This window comes from Hemitrygon akajei, chromosome 5 (genome assembly GCF_048418815.1).
Source record: "Hemitrygon akajei chromosome 5, sHemAka1.3, whole genome shotgun sequence".
In the NCBI taxonomy this organism is placed as follows: Eukaryota; Metazoa; Chordata; class Chondrichthyes; order Myliobatiformes; family Dasyatidae; genus Hemitrygon; species Hemitrygon akajei.
The window spans coordinates 93067750-93088532 of NC_133128.1; the positions used below are offsets into that span (position 1 = coordinate 93067750).

The 20783-nt window shown below is 46.5% G+C and overlaps 1 protein-coding gene across 2 annotated transcripts in view; it reads left to right on the forward strand.

The window, feature by feature from the left end:
• Positions 1-511: 511 nt before the first annotated feature.
• Positions 512-20783, forward strand: part of LOC140727993 (coagulation factor VII-like) — a 146325-nt gene continuing 126053 nt past the window's right edge. The window contains exons 1-2 of one of the 2 annotated variants that reach the window (XM_073046067.1): positions 512-634; positions 17852-18012. In XM_073046067.1, the coding sequence (XP_072902168.1) occupies positions 565-634; positions 17852-18012 (231 nt within the window). In that variant the 5' untranslated portion in view covers positions 512-564. The remainder of the gene's footprint in view (positions 635-17851; positions 18013-20783) is intronic. The other variant, XM_073046068.1, reaches the window with a different exon arrangement.

Sequence of the window (20783 nt, forward strand, 5' to 3'; positions counted from 1 at the left end):
AGCCTGTACATTCACCAGCAGAATAGTAGGGAGGGATGGTCTAAGGACTGTGCATTTCAATTTTACTTGAAGACCAGCACGCTTCCCTCATTTCCTTTTTCTTAAAGGGTAACTGCACTTACGACCTGAGTCTATAGTCCAGAGTCTGACAATTTTGAGGATTGATAGGTTTTGATTGATTGATTTTTAATGTCTTAGAACAATGTTGCTAACTGAAGTACCCAAGGCAGTGCTGGACCTCAGCTTTACTAGTCCTAAACTGGAATATTTGATGAGTCCCTTTACAGCTGCACATAAAGTGTCACCACTTTCTGGCATCAGCTTGAATTGGACAGCAAGAGAGGAGCGAAATGGCCAATCTTGATCTTTATGACAAGAGAGCCTGTGGGCTCCTTTGCTAGGCAAATGTAGACTGGGTAACGACAATTAGTATTAGAAGGCAGAGCTGGCTTGAGTTTAATGGCTCTGAGGTCAGTGTCCATTTGAGCAAGTTCTGTACTTTGCCCACAAGATTTGTTTGTTTTTGTTCTCTGATTGAAGAGATCTGTCATCGTCAACCTGAACATGGCTTCTTTATATGTCGGTGTACTGGTTTCCTGGGTCCTCCAGCTGTTCTGTCTGACACAGTCCGCAGGTATGTTAATTACTCACAGTCTGCCAATTATTGTTAACCCTTTGCCAAGACATTGCTCAGTATGTTACTGTAAAATATTTGATGAATTTTCTGCCTGCTTTTTAAGGTTTCTCATTCACAGTAGGAAAGACTAAACAGTTGACTTATTTCTTTGTAAGTGAGAAGCCTACAGAAGATGATTGTGGTGGAGATGGGATAGATGTGAAGATTGTTTTTCCATTTGTACAAAAGGTATAGGATTGTTCTGAAAAAGGAATGTTTCAATAATTGACAAATACTTCCCTATATAGTACAGTTTGTGTGTACTTATACAAAAGTATAAGTATATTATACTTATATATTATATTACATGATATGAGCTTTGGTGCATTGTCACAGACACTGCAGTTAGGCCAGAGTCACTGCCTTCAATAAAGGATGTTCTGTCGCCAGCTTTACCAGTGTTATTTACTGGAGTAAGTAGCAGCACCAGAGAGTCAGAGGAGCTACAGAGGTCTTGAATCAGGGCTGTTGCTGCTTGTGGGCCAATCAGTGCAGTGATCCAGTTTCCCTAAAACACAGGAAGACATTTCATGTAACCCATTTCCTGTAACGCATCTGTCAACTTTCCTACAATCCACCCACATCAGGGGCTATGACCTACCAGCTAACAAGTCATTGCGATGGAGCTGGATCATCTGGGGGAAATGGAGAACTCCACCAGGCAGGACCCAAGGTCAGGATGAAACTCAAACCCATTGTGGTGTTGATGTCAATGGACAGCAGGGTTCCTTGGGTAATGGCAGGCAGTGGTTGTGGTGTATTTAGTAAATGGGTTTGGTCCCTCAGTGTTCCTAAGCGTGAATGATATAATCGAGGACTAATAAGCCGTAGTCAGCATAATTTTCTCAAGGGAAAATCTTACCTGACAAATCTGTTAGAATTCTTAGAAGTAACAAGTAGGATAGATAAAGGAGAATCGGTTGATGTTGTGTAATTGGATTTTCAGAAGGCCTTTGATAAAGTGCCAAACCTGAAGCTGCTTAACAAGCTATGAGCCCATGACATTACCAAGAAGATTCTAGTATGGATTACACAGTGGCTGATTAGCAAGAGGCAAAGAGTGGGAATAAAGGGAGCCTTTTCTGGCTATCTGCCAGTGATTAGTGGAGTCAGTGTTGGGACCAATTCTTTTTATGTTCTATGTCAATGATTTGGATGATGGAATTGATGGCTTTGTTTACAGACAATATGAAGATGGGTGGAGGGGCAGGTAGTTTTGAGGAAATAGGAAGTAGAAAGGCTACAGAAAGACTTAGACAAATTAGGAGAATGGACAAAGAAAGGGCAATGTCGCAAAGTGTATGGTCATGCACTTTGGTAGTAGAAATGAAAGGGTTGACTATTTGCTAAATATAGAGAAAACACAGAAAGCTGGGATGCAAAGGGACTTGGGAGTCCTTGTGCAGGATTTCCGGAAGGTTAATTAGCAGGTTGGGTCTGTGGTGAGGAAGGCAAATGCAATGTTAGCATTCATTTCAAAAGGACCAGAATATAAAAGCAAGGAGGTAATGTTGATACAGTGATAAAGCACTGGTGAGGCCTCACTTAGAGTGCTGTGAGAGGTTTATCTTAGAAAGAATGTGCTGAAACGAGAGTGTTCAAAGATGCCTGATGAAAACGATTCCAATATTGAATGTCTTGTCATGTGAAGAGCGTCTGATGGCTCTAGGCCTGTATTCACGAGAAATCAGAAGAATGAGAGATGAGCTCATTGAAATCTTTTGAATGGTGAAAGGCTTTGATTGAGTGGATGTGGAGAGGATGTTCCCTGTGGTGGAAGAGTTTAGACCAGAGGTCACAGCCTCAGCATAGAGCTCCTTTTAGAATGGAGATTGGGAGGAATTTCTTTAGCCAGAGGGTGGTGGATCTGTAGAATTTTTTGCCAAAGGCAGCTGTGGAGGCCAATTCCTTTATGTATATTCCTGACAGGTTCTTGATTGGACAGGGTGAAGACAGGAGATTGGGGCTGAGTGGAAAATTGGATCAGCCGTGATGAAATGGTGGAGCAGACTCGATGAGCCAAATGGGCTCCTATATCTTATGGTCTAAAGTAATTAGACCGAGGAAGAGAAGATTGTAGTGGATGCCAGTAAGATGTTGATGAGTAGGTTGCTCACCCAACACACAGAGGACACATTGCAAGCCCCAGGAATACACTTGCATTTACACCATCAGAAAGTTTCAACAGTGACGAGCCCTGCAGCTGTAAATGGGGACCAGAGGAAGTGGTTGTAAATATATGATCAGATTAGGACTGGCAAACAGAAGCAAATTCTGGAACTTTCAGAGGGTTGCAAATGAGGCAATTCAGGCGACTGGTTGATTCACTGGACTTAAATAGGCAACCTGATGGATTTCCTTCAGCAGAAAATCTGAGGAAGTTTCACTAAAGAACTGAAAGGAAAGTGTGGGCAGGAAAAATGCCCACAGAGGTGACAAGCAGACACTACAAGTGGACAGAGTGGGAAATAAATTGGAGCCTTGGCTGCCGAGGAGGGCACCTTGGTAGTCACATGGGTGCCAAAGCAGGGAATAATCTTGCTTGAGCATCTCTCACCCTGTACAGTCCAATGATGGGGTAGCGCAGAGCCCGTGAGGGTGAAAACTGGGCAATGAGCTCATCTTATTGAGTGAGAGAGCAACGATAATAAGCACATTGATACTGGGGTCGGATTTGATGTGAGCGATTTGGGGAGGAGGAGTTTCGAAAGCCCATCCACCCAATCCAGGTGCGAGGCTGGTTCACTCTAAATTGTGAGCTGATTTGGGGAGGCCAAGAACAGCTTCGGGCTGGGCAGTGTGGGCTGGACCCAGAGCATTTCGCTGGGGCAGGGCCCGGGTCCCAATGCGAAGCATGATCCACTGTTCGGACAATTTAAAGGTCAGCCCAGATAGACTAGAAAGGCAGGGCATCAGAACCGGAATCGAAAGTCTCCACTCCTATAAACGTGGTCCCATTGCGCACTACCATACTGGGCTGAGAGTGATGAGTTTGCTAACGGGACTGCTCGGTCACTAATCACCACTGCGAGCACCAGCATCGTGCAACATTCAAAAAACTGTTTTTTTAAAAATCACAATTCCTCGCGGAACTCCTAGCGACCTCTCGCAGAACCCCAGTTGAGAAACCCTGCCATAGAGCATAGTTGTATAGCACAGGAAGAAACCCTTCAGTCCAAACTGTCTGTGCTGATCATGATGTCCATCAAAGCTAGACTGACTGGTTTGTGTTTGACCCATATCGCTCTAAAGCTTAAGCAGCCATGTACGTGTCCAAGTGTCTTTTGAAAGTTGCTATTGTACCTGCCTCAAACACTTCCTCTGGCAGCCCATCCAACTGGAACATGGTCACGTGAGAATATGCAAACTTTACTAGGCCGGGTGCAGCTGCACACAGTCAGGAGTGATCTGGAAGCTTCTTGCATAGAGTATGCTAGAAGCAGATTTAAAAGTGAATTTCAAAGGGGTAGATAATTCTCAACAGACAAAATTACAGGGCAGTGAGAGGAGCCAGTTTAATTGCTGACTGGTCTTTCCAATCTTTAGAAATAATTGGGATATGTGTATCCAAACAGATATGTAGCAAACCCAGAGGGAACTAATAATTTTTGACAAAGAATCAGATGTAAAAAGATGAATGAAGGCACAAGAGATTTTGCAGACGCTAGAGTCCAGGTGAGTAGATGGGGGAGGGGGTGCTGGTCTCTGCTCGAAGCATCGACTAATCAGTTCCGTCAATAAATAATGCCTGACCTGCTGAATTCATCACAATGATTTAATAAAAGACAGAGCTGAGATTATAACATGCTTAGCGAGGAGAAGAAATTGATGGGGTGTGGCACGTGGAGTGAGCTGTGGTGGGTGTCCGTTACAGGGAAACAGATTCCCCGATTTGGTAAGTGGGTCAAAGGGCGCTCATTGCAAATAGCACATTAGCTATTTATTTTTAAAACAGTGAAACACTCAACCAAACAAGTATTTACCTAAGCACCCTCAGTTACAAGGCTACAGTGCTAACCCATTCAATAACCCTTCATGATAAACTCTAAACTGAGCGTCCAAAGTGATCAGACAAAATTAACACTAAACATACATACTTAGCCAAACTATGCTCAAACGCTGTTCACCGTTTCCACACTGATCACTTAACTGAGAGGTGTTTACCAGACTAAATCCCTGGGGCGTGACATCATCGGCTCAATGGAAGCTAGTGGGAGGAGCTTCAATGCTCCTCACACCGGCCGGTCGTCACCCTTCGCTGAGTTCGTCAGTCAAGCCCCTCACTGTAACATCCCAGCACTCGAAAGCCATAACACTGTGACACTCACCCCACAGGTTGGTATAACCCTCTCCCCACCCCCGAGGGCTCTCCACCCAGAATTATCAACCCACCAGTGTAATACAGTAGTCCTCCAGCCTCTCCATGCCCCCCAAAGCCAGCAACTGCCCCAGAGTATAGTAATTATGGAGTTGGCACGACAGAGGTAATGCGTGAGAGTTCCTAGGGCAGCCTGGATGTTTCGTACAGGGAAAAGGCTTTCTGCCTCTGTGGTTTGCTTCCTACCGTGTCACTCTCATGAGCAGAGTGCTTGTTCAGGCTATGTTAGCAACAGTCGCACTGTCCCACAGAAACCCACAGGGAGGCCTGGGTGCCGCGTATCCAGCAGGTAGCGTTTAGAGTCCAGGGAGTGCCCACCTTCAAGGCACCATTCGGCGTCGACACTGCAGGTCACCGCTCCTGCGCACACTCACTGTGCTCCACTGACTGGTTGGACCTGTGCTCATGGTGTCGCCTGACTCTCAGGGTCAGCACCTTGGGATTAGACAAATCATTGCCTGGGAAGTACCAGCCCTTACACCACGGCGGGTTACAGAGACTCAAATTCTTTAAGGCCATTCCCCTACAATGGCTGGAATGGGCTACTCCCTCCCGGCTTTCCCCAAAACCCGAGAAGCTGGACACGTTCCTCCAACAGTCCTGTTTTCAGCGCCAGCCCTTCAACAGTATGTGTCAGCACCCTCACGTGGACCCAACCGTCCAAAACTTCAGAGTGCTTTTGCATACTCATACGCCATCCATAGGAACCGCTAACCCACTCTCACAGCCGCTAGTGCTGCATGGGGGAGGGGTTAAACTCCAGTTGTAGGGGGTGGGAACCAGTGGAGAGGTCATGGAGACAGACAGTGTGAAGTCCTCCAGCAAAGTCAGGACTCAAAGGTTGAGTAAGTTGCAACTGAGCTGTGTATATTTCAATGCCTTGAGTGTCGTGGGAAACGCGGCTGAGCTCAGGGCTTGGGTCAACCCCTGGAACTATGACATTGTAGCCATTGGTGAGACTTGGTTGCAGGAGGGACGGGACTGGCAGCTCAATATTCCAGGGTTCCATTATTTTAGACGCGACAGAGTGAGAGGGATAAGAGATGTCACGGCAGTTCTCAGTCAGTATAGACTGGAGAACTCATCGAGTGAGGCTTTATGGGTGGAACTGAGAAATAAGAAAAGCATCTATAATGGGTCTATAAGCAGGAGGGATCTTGACACGGAGCCCTGATATGGAACCTTGACACAGAGCCTTGACTCAGAGAAACAGTCTCATAGGTAAACTTTGAAACTGGAGCTAAACTTAGAACAAATGGTTCTAAGCGATCAGGATATGTCGTTTACTCACAGGAAAAAAGACCAGTGAACTGGCGACTAGTGGTTGTGATGTAAAGGTTCTTATACTGAGTCTTTGACGGAAACCAGGTGTGCCATCATGAAAGAGATTTGGAAGCAATTAGGGAAATTAATGATTGGGACCATGGTATAATCAAAGAAAATAAGGAGCAAGATAGGGAATTAATGATCGGGACCATGTTAGTAACCCCCACTCCCTCAACGGGAGTCTTCAGGCGATCCCCCAGGCTTGTCCAGATGGAAATCACAGATGAGGGAAGGATCTAAGATGAAGGAGTGGGGAATCCAGGAACATTCCTCTGGATCGTATCCTTCCCAATCAACCAGGTATTGGAGGCCCCTGCCTCCATGGCGCACATCCAGTAATCGCCAGATGGTGTACGCTGGGCGGTCGTCAATGACCAGGGCGGGTGGAGGGAGTTTAGCAGGAGGGCATAAAGGGCTGATAGATACCGGCTTCAATTGGGAAATGCGGAATGTAGGATGGATGTGCATAGATTTGGGTAGTTTGAGTCGGACCGCCGAGGGGTTGATAAAACTCAATCCCGAATGGTTCCAGGAAACGGGGGAGGGGTGAGTTTCCTGGGCTCGTTCTTGAGGGGGATGTCTTTAGGAGAGAGCCAAACATTCTGCCCAAGCCAATAATCAGGTGCAGGAATCCAATGGTGATCGGCAATCCTCCGGTTGCGGTTGACTGAACGGAGCAGGGCCACACGTGTGTCTTTCCAGATCTTGCGGCACTGGCAGAGATGGGCCTGAACAGAAGGCACAGCAATGTCATCTTCGTGAGTAGAGAACAGAGGGGGTTGGTAACCGAGGGAGCATTCAAAGGGAGATGTTCTGGTGGCGGTGCTGACCAGGGAGTTGTGGGCATACTCTACCCAAGAGAAGCGGGTGCTCCAGGCAGACGGGTTGTTAGCGGTTACGCAGCGCAGTGTTGCTTCCAAATCCTGGATAGCTCACTCTATTTGACCATTTGTCTGCGGATGAAAGCCAGATGACAGATTTATTGAGGCTCCAAGGTCTTGACAAAAAGATCTCCAGACATGAGAGACGAATTGGAGACCCTGGTCAGAAATAATGTCCGAGGGAATCCCGAGAAGGCGCAAGACATGACGGATGAGAAGGTCAACTGTTTCACCAGCTGTAGGGAGTTTGGGAAGGGCTACGAAGTGCATAGCTTTGGAGAAGCGGTCCACCATGGTGAGGACAGCAGTGTTCCCATGGGAAGGGGGTAGTCCCATAACGAAATCCAGCACAATGTGAGACTAAAGGTGGCTAGGAACAGGTAGGGGATGAAGCAATCCAGCAGGTGGTCGGTGGGAGGCTTTTCCATGGGCACAAACAGAACAGGCAGAGACAAAGGAAAGGGTGTCAGCATCCATGGAGGGTCACCAGAAATGTCTCTTTAGGAGGGATAGAGTCCAATCGATCCCAGGAGGGCAGGCGAAATGAGTCGTGTGCCCCCACTGGAGAACCTGAGATCAAATGGAGTCAGGCACAAAGAGGCAATTCGAGGTCCGTTGCCTGGGTCTGGCTGAGTCCATTGAGCCTCTTTGACTAAGGCCTCAATCTACCAGGTGAGGGCAGCCACTACACAGGATAGTGGAAGGATGGTCTCAGGGTTGGGAAGGCCCTCCTCGGAAACGTATTGACGGGAGAGGGCATCGGGCTTCCTGTTCTTGGACCCCAGACGATAGGTGAGTGTAAATCTGAACCAACCAAAAAATAATGCCCAACGGACCTGGCGGGAATTCAGGTTTAGATATATGCAAGGTTCTTGTGATTGGTCCAGACAATAAATGGATGTTCCGCTCCCTCCAGCCAGTGTCTCCTCTCCTCTAAAGCAAGTTTGACTGCCAGTAACTCCCAGTTCCCTACGTCATAATTTCATTCAGCGGGGGACAGCCAATGAGAAAAGAAGGCACGGGGATGAAGTTTTGGTCAGGGTCTGAACGTTGGGAGAGGACTGCTCCCACCCCAAAGTCAGAGGCGTCGACCTCCACAATGAATTGACAAGAGGGGTCTGGTTGGACCAGGATGGGAGCAGAGGTGAAACATCTCTTCAGCTCTGAAAAGGCAGTGTCCACTTCAGTGTCCCAGTGAAAAGGGGTCGCAGGAGAGGTGAGTCAAGTAAGGGGCGCTGCCACCCGGCTGTAATCCCTGATGAAATAACGCTAAAAGTTTGTGATCTTGTTTATGTCTACCACCTTTTACATTTTTTAAAATGGCAATGGTTAGCATGTTGAATCTTATAAGCTGGAATGTTAAGGGAATGAACCATCCTGTTAAAAGAAGGAAGGTGTTTTCACATCTTAAGCAGCTCAAAGCTGACATTGCTTTTTTGCAAGAAACATATATTCGTAGTTTTGATAACTCTTGCCTTATGTCAAGGTGGGTAGGACAGCACTTCTATTCTGCCTTCCCGGCTAAAGCTGGGGGAGGGTCTCAATCCTTATTAATCAAAATGTTCCCTTTGAACTTCACAACAAATTATCTGATACAAATGGTCATTTGTCTCTGGGGAATTGTATAATACTAGGATAGTCTTGGCTAACCTGTATGCTCCCAATTCGGATGACGTGGACTTTTTTTGATCATTTTTTTTCTCTTTATTGTCTGACTTGAGTTTATATTCTCTTATATTGGGTAGTGATTTTAATTGTTGATTAGATCCAGTTTTGGATTGATCTTCCTCTGTTCCTAGACTACCTAGTAAATCTGCTTTATCTATTTACTCTTTTCTTTCTAATTATGATATCTCTGATGTGTGGTGTATTTTCCATCCTACTGAGAGAGATTATTCTTTTTTTTTCACATGTCCATCATACTTTTACTAGAATTGATTATTTTTAATGGATAACCAGCTGATTCCATCTGTTCGCTCTTGTGAGTATCAGAGTATATTGATTTCGGATCATGCCCCAGTTACCCTGTCTATAAATTTTCCTGGTTTCCCTCAAATGAATAAACATTGGCGTTTTAACTTGACCTTGCTGTTGGATAATGGTTTTGTAAAATTTATGAAGGACCAGATAACTTATTTTTTAAGCACTAACATGCCATCTGAAATTTCATCCCAGGTTGTCTGGGATGTTATGAAAGCATATTTGAGGGGTCAAATAATTTCATATACTGTGAATCTGAAAAGAAAGACCTATTTAGAGCGATTAGATTTGATCAGTCAGATTAAAGCAACAGACCAACTATATGCCCAGACCAAAAATCCCAAACTGTACAAGAAGCGAGTAGAACTTCAAACTAGTTTGACCTTATTTCCACTCAACCAATTGAATGTCAGCTTCTTGAAAGCAAGAGCCAATTTATATTCATGGTGATAAATCCAGCAAGTTTTTAGTAAACCAACTAAGACACTCTAAAGCTAAACAACAAAATACGAAAATTCAAATGGGAAATGGGAACATTACTTTGAATCATTCTGAAATTAATGACACATTTAAGAATTATTACTCTCGATTTTATACCTCTGAATATCCAAATGATAGTTTCTCTGTTGAGCATTTTTAAACAGTTTAAATATTCCTTCACTTTCTTCCAATCTTAAAGCAAAACACAATGCTTTAAAACTTTAAAATGCATTATCACTAGAGGAAATATCCTCTGCCATTTCTGCACTGCAATTGGGTAAATCTCCTGGACCTGATGGTTTTTCTGCAGAATTTTATAAATAATTTTCCTCATTGCTTTTGCCTCAATTATTCTTAGTTCCATCTGATTCGTTTAAACATGGTAAATTGCCAGCATCATTTAACGAGGCATGTATCATTCTTTTAGCCAAAAAAGGTAAAGATCCAACAGAGTGTTCTTCGTATAAGCCAAATTCTTTGTTAAATGTCGATGTTAAAATTTTGGCTAACATTTTGGCTTGTAGATTGGATAATATTGTACCTTCTATTATTTCTGAAGGTCAAACTGGTTTTATTAAAAATCGCTTTTCTTTTTTAATATACAGTGTTTATTTAATATCTTATATTCGCCCTCAATTGGGACTCCTGAATGTGTCATTTCTCTTGATGCGGAGAAAGCATTCAATCGTGTGGAGTGGAATTATTTTTTTGCGGTTTTAGAAAAATTTAATTTTGGACAAAGTTTTATTTCATGGATTAAATTGTTATAGTCATGTCCCACTGCTTCTGTTTTGACCCACTCTCAGCAATTCCAGTCTTTTAGCCTTAAATGTGGCACCCGACAAGGATGCCCTTTAAGTCCCTTACTTTTTGATTTGGCTATAGAGCCACTGGCGATTGCATTTCATAGCTGTGCTGAATTGATGGGGGACTTGGAGGGGAGGTATTGAGCATCAAGTATCTCTTAATGCCAATGATCTTTTATTTTTTATACCAAATCCGACTACTATTTACCAATGTGGTATGGCCTTTCCTAATTTCCGTTTATATTATTGGGCAGCCAATATTCATTGTCTTACTTTTTGATCCTTCTTTCATAATCAATCTGACTGTCCAAAATGGGTGGCAATGGAGTTGAACTCTAGTAAGGACCTCTCCATTTCTGCACTTCTTGGATCCCCACTTCCTTGTCACTTGCCTGGACTAATTGTTAATCCTCTTATTGGACATACTCTGAGAATATTCAGAAAATATAATAGCCTCCATAGTTTCTCTCTCTCTAGTCCTATTTTACACAATCATCTTTTCCTACCTTCTATGCAAGACTCAACATTTCATGGTTGGTACAGAAAGGGTATTAGGCACTTTGAAGATCTTTTCATAGGAAATCGTTTTGCAACTTTTCAACAACTGTCTGTAAAGTTTAACCTACCTAATACTCATTTCTTTAGATACCTTCAAATTAGACATTTCATTAACCCTTTAATATCAAACTTTCCTGAGATGTCCGAGAAAACCTTTGTGGACCTGTTTCTTTGTATTAATCCATTGGGTAAAGGTTTAATGTCTACTATTCATGGTAAGTTAGTGATACTGAGGCGTGCCCCCTTCGATAAAATAGAACTGCCTGGGAGCATGATTTAAATATTTCTTTTTCTGATGTAGTTTGGGTTTCAATTCTTAATTCAGTTAACTCAACCTCTTTATGTGCTCGCCACTGTCTTTTACAGTTTAAGGTTGTACATAGGGCTCACATGTCTAAAACTAAATTATCGCAGTTTTATCCTGACATTAGTCCCATTTGTGACAAGTGTAAAGGGGGCTAGGCTTCTCTTATTCATATGTACTGGGCTTGTCCTAGTCTAGAGAAAGTCTGGAGAGAAGTTTTTTTATCCTTATCCCATATTTTTAATTGCCACTTAGAACCTAACTCTCTGATTGCTTTTTGTGGCACCTTGGGTGAAGTAGACATGCATTTGAGTCCAACTGAACGTCAAACATTATCTTTTGCCTCTCTTTTGGCTAGATGGTTGGTTCTTCTCAGGTGGAGAGATGTTACCCCACCCACTCGTGCTCAATGGCTTAGTGATATTATGTCCTGCTTAGACCTTGAAAAGATTCATTATTCACTTCTCAATTCAGACATAAAGTTTCATAAGGTGTGTGGACCCATTCTTGAATACTTTCATAACTCCTCTTTAGATTAAGTTTATCTTCTTTTTGTACTATAATCCCTTACTTTCAGCTTTTTTTCCTGTAAATTTTACAGTTGATGTGAATTACATTATAGTTTTGGTAGTAGGCATTATATTTTCATTTTTTAAAATATATATTTACAGCTCTGTGGGGTCGAATGCACCGATTAATTTTTCTTTTACACATTGATGGTTGGCCTGGAGTTTTGTAATGGGAGGGTGGGGAAGACACTAACTTTATATGATTTTATTTTGGGTGCTTTTTCCTTATTGTTATGAATTATATATTAGACACTTCTGTTTTGCACTGTATAAATCTCCATTTTGTTGATGGTTTTTTTTTGTAGTTGTATGTAGAAACTCAAAAATTTTTTAAAAAAATGTTTGCAAACCCCAGAAATCGCTGGAGTTGCTTGAATGTTGTAGGTGTTGGCCACTCCAGTACCGCCTGGATCTTTTCAGGAACTGCTCTCACTTGCTGGCTCTCGATGATGTATCCTAAGAAACTGACTGAAGGAATGTGAAATTCGCACCTCAGCTTTTACGAATAGTTGGTTCTCCCAAAGCCTCTGCAGAACCTGACAGACATGATGGGTGTGTTCCTGAAGATTGCTGGAGAAGATTAAAATGTCATCCAAATAAACAAGCATGAAGCAGTTAATGAAATCTCTAAGGACATCATTTATCAGGGCTTGGAAAATGACGGGAGCATTGGTGAGGCCAAATGGCATGACCAGGTATTTGAAGTGACCAAGAGGGGTGTTGAACGCAGTCTTCCACTCATCTCCCTCCCTTATCCTGACCAGATGATAGGCACTTCGTAGGTCCAACTTGGAACAGATGGCTCCGTGAAGTGGTTCGAAAGCAGAGTTGATAAGGGGCAGTGGATACTTATTCTTCATGGTGATGCTATTTAGGCCTCAGTAATCAATGCAGGGGCACAGTGAGCTGTCCTTCTTCCCCACAAAGAAGAAACCTGTGCCAACAGGGGAGGATGAGGGCTGGATAATGCCCGTCACGAAAGATTCATTTAAGTATGCCTCCATTAACTCCCTTTCTGGCCAGGACAAGTCATACAGCCGATGGGTGGGTAGAAGGGCCCTGGGGAGAAGGTCGACTGCACAATCATAAGGGCAGTGTGGTGGCAGGGAAAGGGCCCATTGTTTGCAAAACACTTCTCCCAGATTGTGGTACTCTACTGGAACCTTGGATAGGTCAGGGGTCTCAGTGGCAGAGGAGGTCGTGGTGATTTTCACAGGGGAAAGGGCTGATTGAAGACAAGTGGAGTGACAGAACGGGCTCCAGCTGGCTACCTTCCCCATAGACCAGTCGATGTGAGGATTATGGTGAATCAACCAGGGATACCCAAGAACTATAGGATCTTGAGGGGAGGAAATTAAGTTAAATTGTACCTGCCCGGAGAGAATTAGAGACAGGGGTGGTGTGTAGTGTGTGACTCGGGCCAGAAGTCTGCTGTCCAGCATCCAGATCTCCAGAGGGGCACTCAACGGCTCCCGAGGAATTCCAACCCAGGAAGCTATGTCTTCATCCAGAAGATTGTCCTCAGCACCGGAGTAAAGTAGAGCTGACAGAGGCAGGGATTATTTGTTGTAACATAAAGTAGCTGGGATCTGCATCCAGATTCTGGGAACGGAAGGGAATGTTGTCCGGCTCACCAGGGTCCACTTTCTACTAGTGAACCTTCCTTCTTTGGCCAAAGGGGACAGGTAGCTTGGAAGTGGCGGACTGGCTGCAATATAGACACTCACCTGCTCTAAATCTCCAGAGTCGCTCAGCGGGAGAGGGGCAGTTCCATCCCAGCTGCATGGGTTCCTCTCCCAGGGCAGTGGAAATGGCTGGATTGGGAGCTACTCTTGGAGCAGGAGGAGGAGAGGGGCAGTCCCATCCCAGCTGCATGAGTTCCTCTCCCGGGGCAGTGGAAATGGCTGGACTGGGAGCTACTCTTGGAGCAGGAGGAGGAGAGGGGCAGTTCCATCCCAGCTGCATGGGTTCCTCTCCCGGGGTGGTGGAAATGGCTGGACTGGGAGCTACTCTTGGAGCAGGAGGAGGAGAGGGGCAGTTCCATCCCAGCTGCATGGGTTCCTCTCCCGGGGTGGTGGAAATGGCTGGACTGGGAGCTACTCTTGGAGCAGGAGGAGGAGAGGGGCAGTTCCATCCCAGCTGCATGGGTTCCTCTCCTGGGGTGGTGGAAATGGCTGGACTGGGAGCTACTCTTGGAGCAGGAGGAGGAGAGGGGCAGTTCCATCCCAGCTGCATGGGTTCCTCTCCCGGGGTGGTGGAAATGGCTGGACTGGGAGCTACTCTTGGAGCAGGAGGAGGAGAGGGGCAGTTCCATCCCAGCTGCATGGGTTCCTCTCCTGGGGTGGTGGAAATGGCTGGACTGGGAGCTACTCTTGGAGCAGGAGGAGGAGAGGGGCAGTTCCATCCCAGCTGCATGGGTTCCTCTCCCGGGGTGGTGGAAATGGCTGGACTGGGAGCTACTCTTGGAGCAGGAGGAGGAGAGGGGCAGTTCCATCCCAGCTGCATGGGTTCCTCTCCCGGGGTGGTGGAAATGGCTGGACTGGGAGCTACTCTTGGAGCAGGAGGAGGAGAGGGGCAGTTCCATCCCAGCTGCATGGGTTCCTCTCCTGGGGTGGTGGAAATGGCTGGACTGGGAGCTACTCTTGGAGCAGGAGGAGGAGAGGGGCAGTTCCATCCCAGCTGCATGGGTTCCTCTCCCGGGGTGGTGGAAATGGCTGGACTGGGAGCTACTCTTGGAGCAGGAGGAGGAGAGGGGTTCCATCCCAGCTGCATGGTTTCCTCTCCCAGGGTGGTGGAAATGGCTGGACTGGGAGCTACTCTTGGAGCAGGAGGAGGAGAGGGACTTGTTCTTGTGGGTAGTGGAAATGAGTGCCGTGGAATGGCCAACGGTGGTGGACGACTAGATCTTTCCCTATGGCGCGCTCGAAGACAGTTGTCCAGCCTGGTGGCTAGGGGAGATCAATGTATCCAGGCTGTTGGTGTCACCTATGCCACCAGCTCATCCTTCGCCATATTGCTGAGGCCATTCCAGAAAACCTCTTGGAATGCCTCATCATTCCACCCTGAGTCGGCCGCTAATGTCTGGAACTCCACAGAATACTCAGCGACACTACGGGAGCCCTGACAGAAGATGAGTAGATACTTAGCAGCATCTTTACCATGGACAGGGTGGTTAAAGACCTTTCTCATCTCTGTGATAAAGGTGGGGAATGACTTGTTACAGGGTCTTCATGACCATTGGGTTCATTGTGGCCAGTTCATTCTGTTGCAATGAGCGACTCTGGAGCAAACCCAAGTGCAGGGCACAGGCCCAGTAGATAGTCCAGCTGATTATCCCAGAGTGCTGCCCCCACACTAAGGCACTTCCCCACAACAACCCCATGATGTAAGCTATCTTTGACTTGTCCGATGGGTAAGTGGATGACTGCTGATCGAACACCAAAGAGCATTGCAGAAGGAAGGCCCGGCACTTCCTCAGATCCCCAGTGTAATGTTCTGGTTCAGGAACGTGCGGCTCTCTTGGCGGTGGGGTTGCTGACACAAAGGGAGTTGCCACTACAGACTGTCTGGACAGGTTAGACAGAGTTCCAGGAGAGGAAGGGGTAAGATTAGTGGATACATGGTCCATCTGATTACCAATCTTTGTTATGTTAGCGGACAGGGAACGGAGGTTGTCCACAACGTCCCGGAGGAGTTGATTGTGCAGACCCAGTAGGGAGCCCTGGCTGGCAAGGGCTTGTTACAGGGTCTTGGTGACCATTGGGTTCATTGTGGCTGGTTCATTCCGTTGCAATGAGCGACTCTGGAGCAAACCCAAGTGCGGGGCACAGGCCCAGAGATTGAGTTTGGATGTTTTACACGAGTGTAAACACCAAAGAGCAAGCAGAAGGGATCTTGACACGAGGCCTTGACTCAGAGAAATAAAGTCTCATAGGTACCTTGAAACTGGAGCTAAACTTAGAACAAACAATTCCAAGCAATCAGGAAATGTCATTTACTCACAGGAAAAAAAGACCAATGAACTGGCGACTAGTGGTTGTGATGTGGAGGTTCTTATACTGAGTCTTTGATGGAAACCAGATCTGTCATCATTAAAGAGAATTGGAAACAATTAGGGAAATTGATGATCGGGACCATGGCATAATCAAAGAAAATTAGGTGCAAGATAGGGAATTAATGATTGGGACCATGACAGAGAGAATCATAAGAGTCTGCTCTACTCTCAGTCCCCCATCTTCACCATGTATTCAGCAAAATCAACACTCACTTAGTGGAATCAATGTGTGTGCATGAATCAGGGAATCAATGTGTGCATGTGAATTGGGGAATCAATGTGTGTGCATGAATCAGGGAATCAATGTGTGCATGTGAATTGGGGAATCAATGTGTGTGCATGAATCAGGGAATCAATGTGTGCATGTGAATTGGGGAATCAATGTGTGTGCATGAATCAGGGAATCAATGTGTGCATGTGAATTGGGGAATCAATGTGTGTGCATGAATCAGGGAATCAATGTGTGCATGTGAATTGGGGAATCAATGTGTGTGCATGAATCAGGGAATCAATGTGTGCATGTGAATTGGGGAATCAATGTGTGTGTGCATGAACGAGGGAAGGGACGATGCAGTGATTAGGGAATCCAGGATTCTTGGCTTCATTAACTGGGGCACAGAAAATAAAAGGATGGAGACAATTGTACAACATTATAAAACTCTGGCCAGAGCAAAGCTGAAGAATTGTGTGTACCACACAGTAGAGTGGATGTCATTACACTGTAAGGAGATTCACCACGATGTTGCCTGGAGTTTATCAGTTATGAGTCAAGTTGAGTGTATTGTCATATGCACAAATACATGTACAATGAAAATCTTACTTGCAGCAGCATCCCAAGCACATAGCATCAAACAAGCAGTTTAATTTTAACACAAATTATACACCTTTTTTTTACAAGAAAGAATACAATTAGAACAAGAAGTACGTGAGATTGGATGAGCTTGATTTACTGGCCTTGCAATGGACAATGCATTAAAGTCTCCAAATCTTGAGAGGCAGAAAAAGTGTAGGCCAAATGAAATCTCTCCCTAGCAGAGGTGTCTAAAATTCAAGATCATAGGTTTAAGGAAGAAATAGGAGATTTAGAGGGGATCATGAAGAATGTTTTCACTTTGAGGGCGATTGGGAAATGAGACACCCCGCCTAAGGGGTGGTGAAATCAGAGACTCTTAAAGCCTTGTGGAACACTAGGCTGGTAGGTGGGTTTAGCGAGGATGGTGTGGGCTGAAGGATCTGCTCTGTACCTGCAAACTCCATGATTCTACCTGAGGATCAGAAGTGAATGGTTGGGTTTCTGAAGGAGAAGCAGCCATACTGCTGTAAGGCCAAGGCAACCAACAAAGACAGAGCAAAGGTTTGCTGGCTCTGATATATACCTTGTATGCAGGCACAATAGACTGCAGATCTGGAGTCTGGAGCAACACACAATCTGCTGGAGAAACAGTACAGAGTTTTCGCCTGAAATTTCGACTATTCCTTGCTCCCAGGAATACTGTATAACTCACTGAGTTCCTGCAGAAGGTTGTTTGTACCTTTACAGTGTGAGTGCGTTTTTGCATCGGGTTTGTTTTACTGTTGTCTCAGTAACTGCATGAAATATTAATTCCCCCATTTTAAGACAATGAGATATTTCATCGATTAATATTAAGTAGATTTGGGATCAAACTTTACTCCAAACCGACATTATTAAATTAGCAAACTGAGTGTTGAGGAAAGAAAGAAGCAATAATTACCAGAGTCCTAACAATCAGACACGTTGGTTTAATCGGTCTCAGTGTAGAATATCTGTGTAGAGTTGGGTGAGTGTGGTGACGTGCTGATCGCAATTTGTCATGCCAGTCTTCCTGCAGGAGGGTGAAGCTAAGAGCGTATTGCACAGAAGACAGCGAGCTAATAAGCTCTTGGAAGAGCTGAAAAGAGGTTCTGTTGAGCGAGAGTGTTTCGAGGAAAAATGCTCTCGTGAAGAAGCAAGAGAAGTGTTTGATAATGAATCGAGAATGGTAAGATCCATTTGAAGAACCTAGTTGGGCTCAGGGGATGAATATGAATGGATAAAATTGTTAGATGGAAGCATGCAAAACCAGCAAGCCTATCTGTCCGCTAACATATTTTCTGTGATAATTAGGGAGAGGTTGGAAATATATCTCATCAAGTTAGACCAATCACAGACCCGTTACCATGAATTCCGTCCAGTCAGAATCCGTTACCCATCTAACTCTGACCTTCACTCTCACCTCTTTCTTATTCTCTCAGTTGTTTTTATCACATAAATCATTCACCAAACACAATCACTTCACAATATAACACCTCACTGCAATCCGAATTCCCAACATCAACTCACAACTGTGTGTACCTGAACCCCTTCACCCTCCCTCACCCAGTGTACACAAACCCCTTCACCCTCCCTCACACAGTGTACCCAAACCCCTTCACTCTCCCACACCCAGTGTACACAAACCCCTTCACCCTCCCTCACACAGTGTACCCAAACCCCTTCACCCTCCCTCACACAGTGTACCCAAACCCCTTCACTCTCCCTCACCCAGTGTACACAAACCCCTTCACCCTCCCTCACACAGTGTACCCAAACCCCTTCACCCTCCCTCACCCAGTGTACCCAAACCCCTTCACTCTCCCACACCCAGTGTACCCAAAATCCTTCACTCTCCCTCACCCAGTGTACCCAAACACCTTCACTCTCCCACACCCAGTGTACCCAAACCCCTTCACACTCCCTCACCCAGTGTACCCAAACCCCTTCACTCTCCCACACCCAGTGTACCCAAACCCCTTCACCCTCCCTCACCCTGTGTACCCAAACCCCTTCACCCTCCCTCACCCAGTGTACCCAAACCCCTTCACACTCCCTCACCCAGTGTACCCAAACCCCTTCACTCTCCCACACCCAGTGTACCCAAACCCCTTCACTCTCCCACACCCAGTGTACCCAAAATCCTTCACTCTCCCACACCCAGTGTACCCAAACACCTCAACTCTCCCACACCCAGTGTACCCAAACCCCTTCACACTCCCTCACCCAGTGTACCCAAACCCCTTCACTCTCCCTCACCCAGTGTACCCAAACCCCTTCACTCTCCCACACCCAGTGTACCCAAAATCCTTCACTCTCCCTCACCCAGTGTACCCAAACACCTTCACTCTCCCACACCCAGTGTACCCAAACCCCTTCACACTCCCTCACCCAGTGTACCCAAACCCCTTCACCCTCCCTCACCCAGTGTACCCAAACCCCTTCACACTCCCTCACCCAGTGTACCCAAACCCCTTCACCCTCCCTCACGAAGTGTACCCAAACCCCTTCACTCTCCCTCACCCAGTGTACCCAAACCCCTTCACCCTCCCACACCCAGTGTACCCAAACCCCTTCACTCTCCCACACCCAGTGTACACAAACCCCTTCACCCTCCCTCACACAGTGTACCCGAACCCCTTCACCCTCCCTCACACAGTGTACCCAAACCCCTTCACTCTCCCACACCCAGTGTACACAAACCCCTTCACCCTCCCACACCCAGTGTACCCAAACCCCTTCACTCTCCCTCACCCAGTGTACCCAAACCCCTTCACACTCCCTCACCCAGTGTACCCAAACACCTTCACTCTCCCTCACCCAGTGTACCCAAACACCTTCACTCTCCCTCACCCAGTGTACCCAAACACCTTCACTCTCCCTCACCCAGTGTACCCAAACACCTTCTCTCTCCCACACTCAGTGTACCCAAACCCCTTCACACTCCCTCACCCAGTGTACACAAACCCCTTCACCCTCCCTCACCCTGTGTACCCAAACCCCTTCACTCTCCCACACCCAGTGTACCCAAACCCCTTCACTCTCCCTCACCCAGTGTACCCAAACCCCTTCACTCTCCCACACCCAGTGTACCCAAACCCCTTCACACTCCCTCACCCAGTGTACCGAAACCCCTTCACACTCCCTCACCCAGTGTACCCAAACCCCTTCACACTCCCTCACACAGTGTACCCGAACCCCTTCACTCTCCCTCACCCAGTGTACCCAAACCCCTTCACACTCCCACACCCAGTGTACACAAACACCTTCACCCTCCCACACCCAGTGTACCCAAACCCCTTCACACTCCCTCACCCAGTATACCCAAACCCCTTCACACTCCCACACCCAGTGTACCCAAACCCCTTCACCCTCCCTCACCCAGTGTACCCAAACCCCTTCACTCTCCCTCACCCAGTGTACCCAAACCCCTTCACACTCCCTCACCCAGTGTACCCAAACCCCTTCACTCTCCCTCACCCAGTGTACCCAAACACCTTCACACTCCCACACCCAGTGTACCCAAACCCCTTCACACTCCCTCACCCAGTGTACCCAAACCCCTTCACTCTCCCTCACCCAGTGTACCCAAACACCTTCACACTCCCACACCCAGTGTACCCAAACCCCTTCACACTCCCACACCCAGTGTACACAAACCCCTTCACCCTCCCTCACACAGTGTACCCGAACCCCTTCACCCTCCCTCACACAGTGTACCCAAACCCCTTCACCCTCCCTCACCCAGTGTACCCAAACCCCTTCACACTCCCACACCCAGTGTACCCAAACACCTTCACCCTCCCACACCCTGTGTACCCAAACCCCTTCACTCTCCCACACCCAGTGTACCCAAATCCCTTCACACTCCCTCACCCAGTGTACCCAAACCCCTTCACACTCCCACACCCAGTGTACCCAAACACCTTCACCCTCCCACACCCTGTGTACCCAAACCCC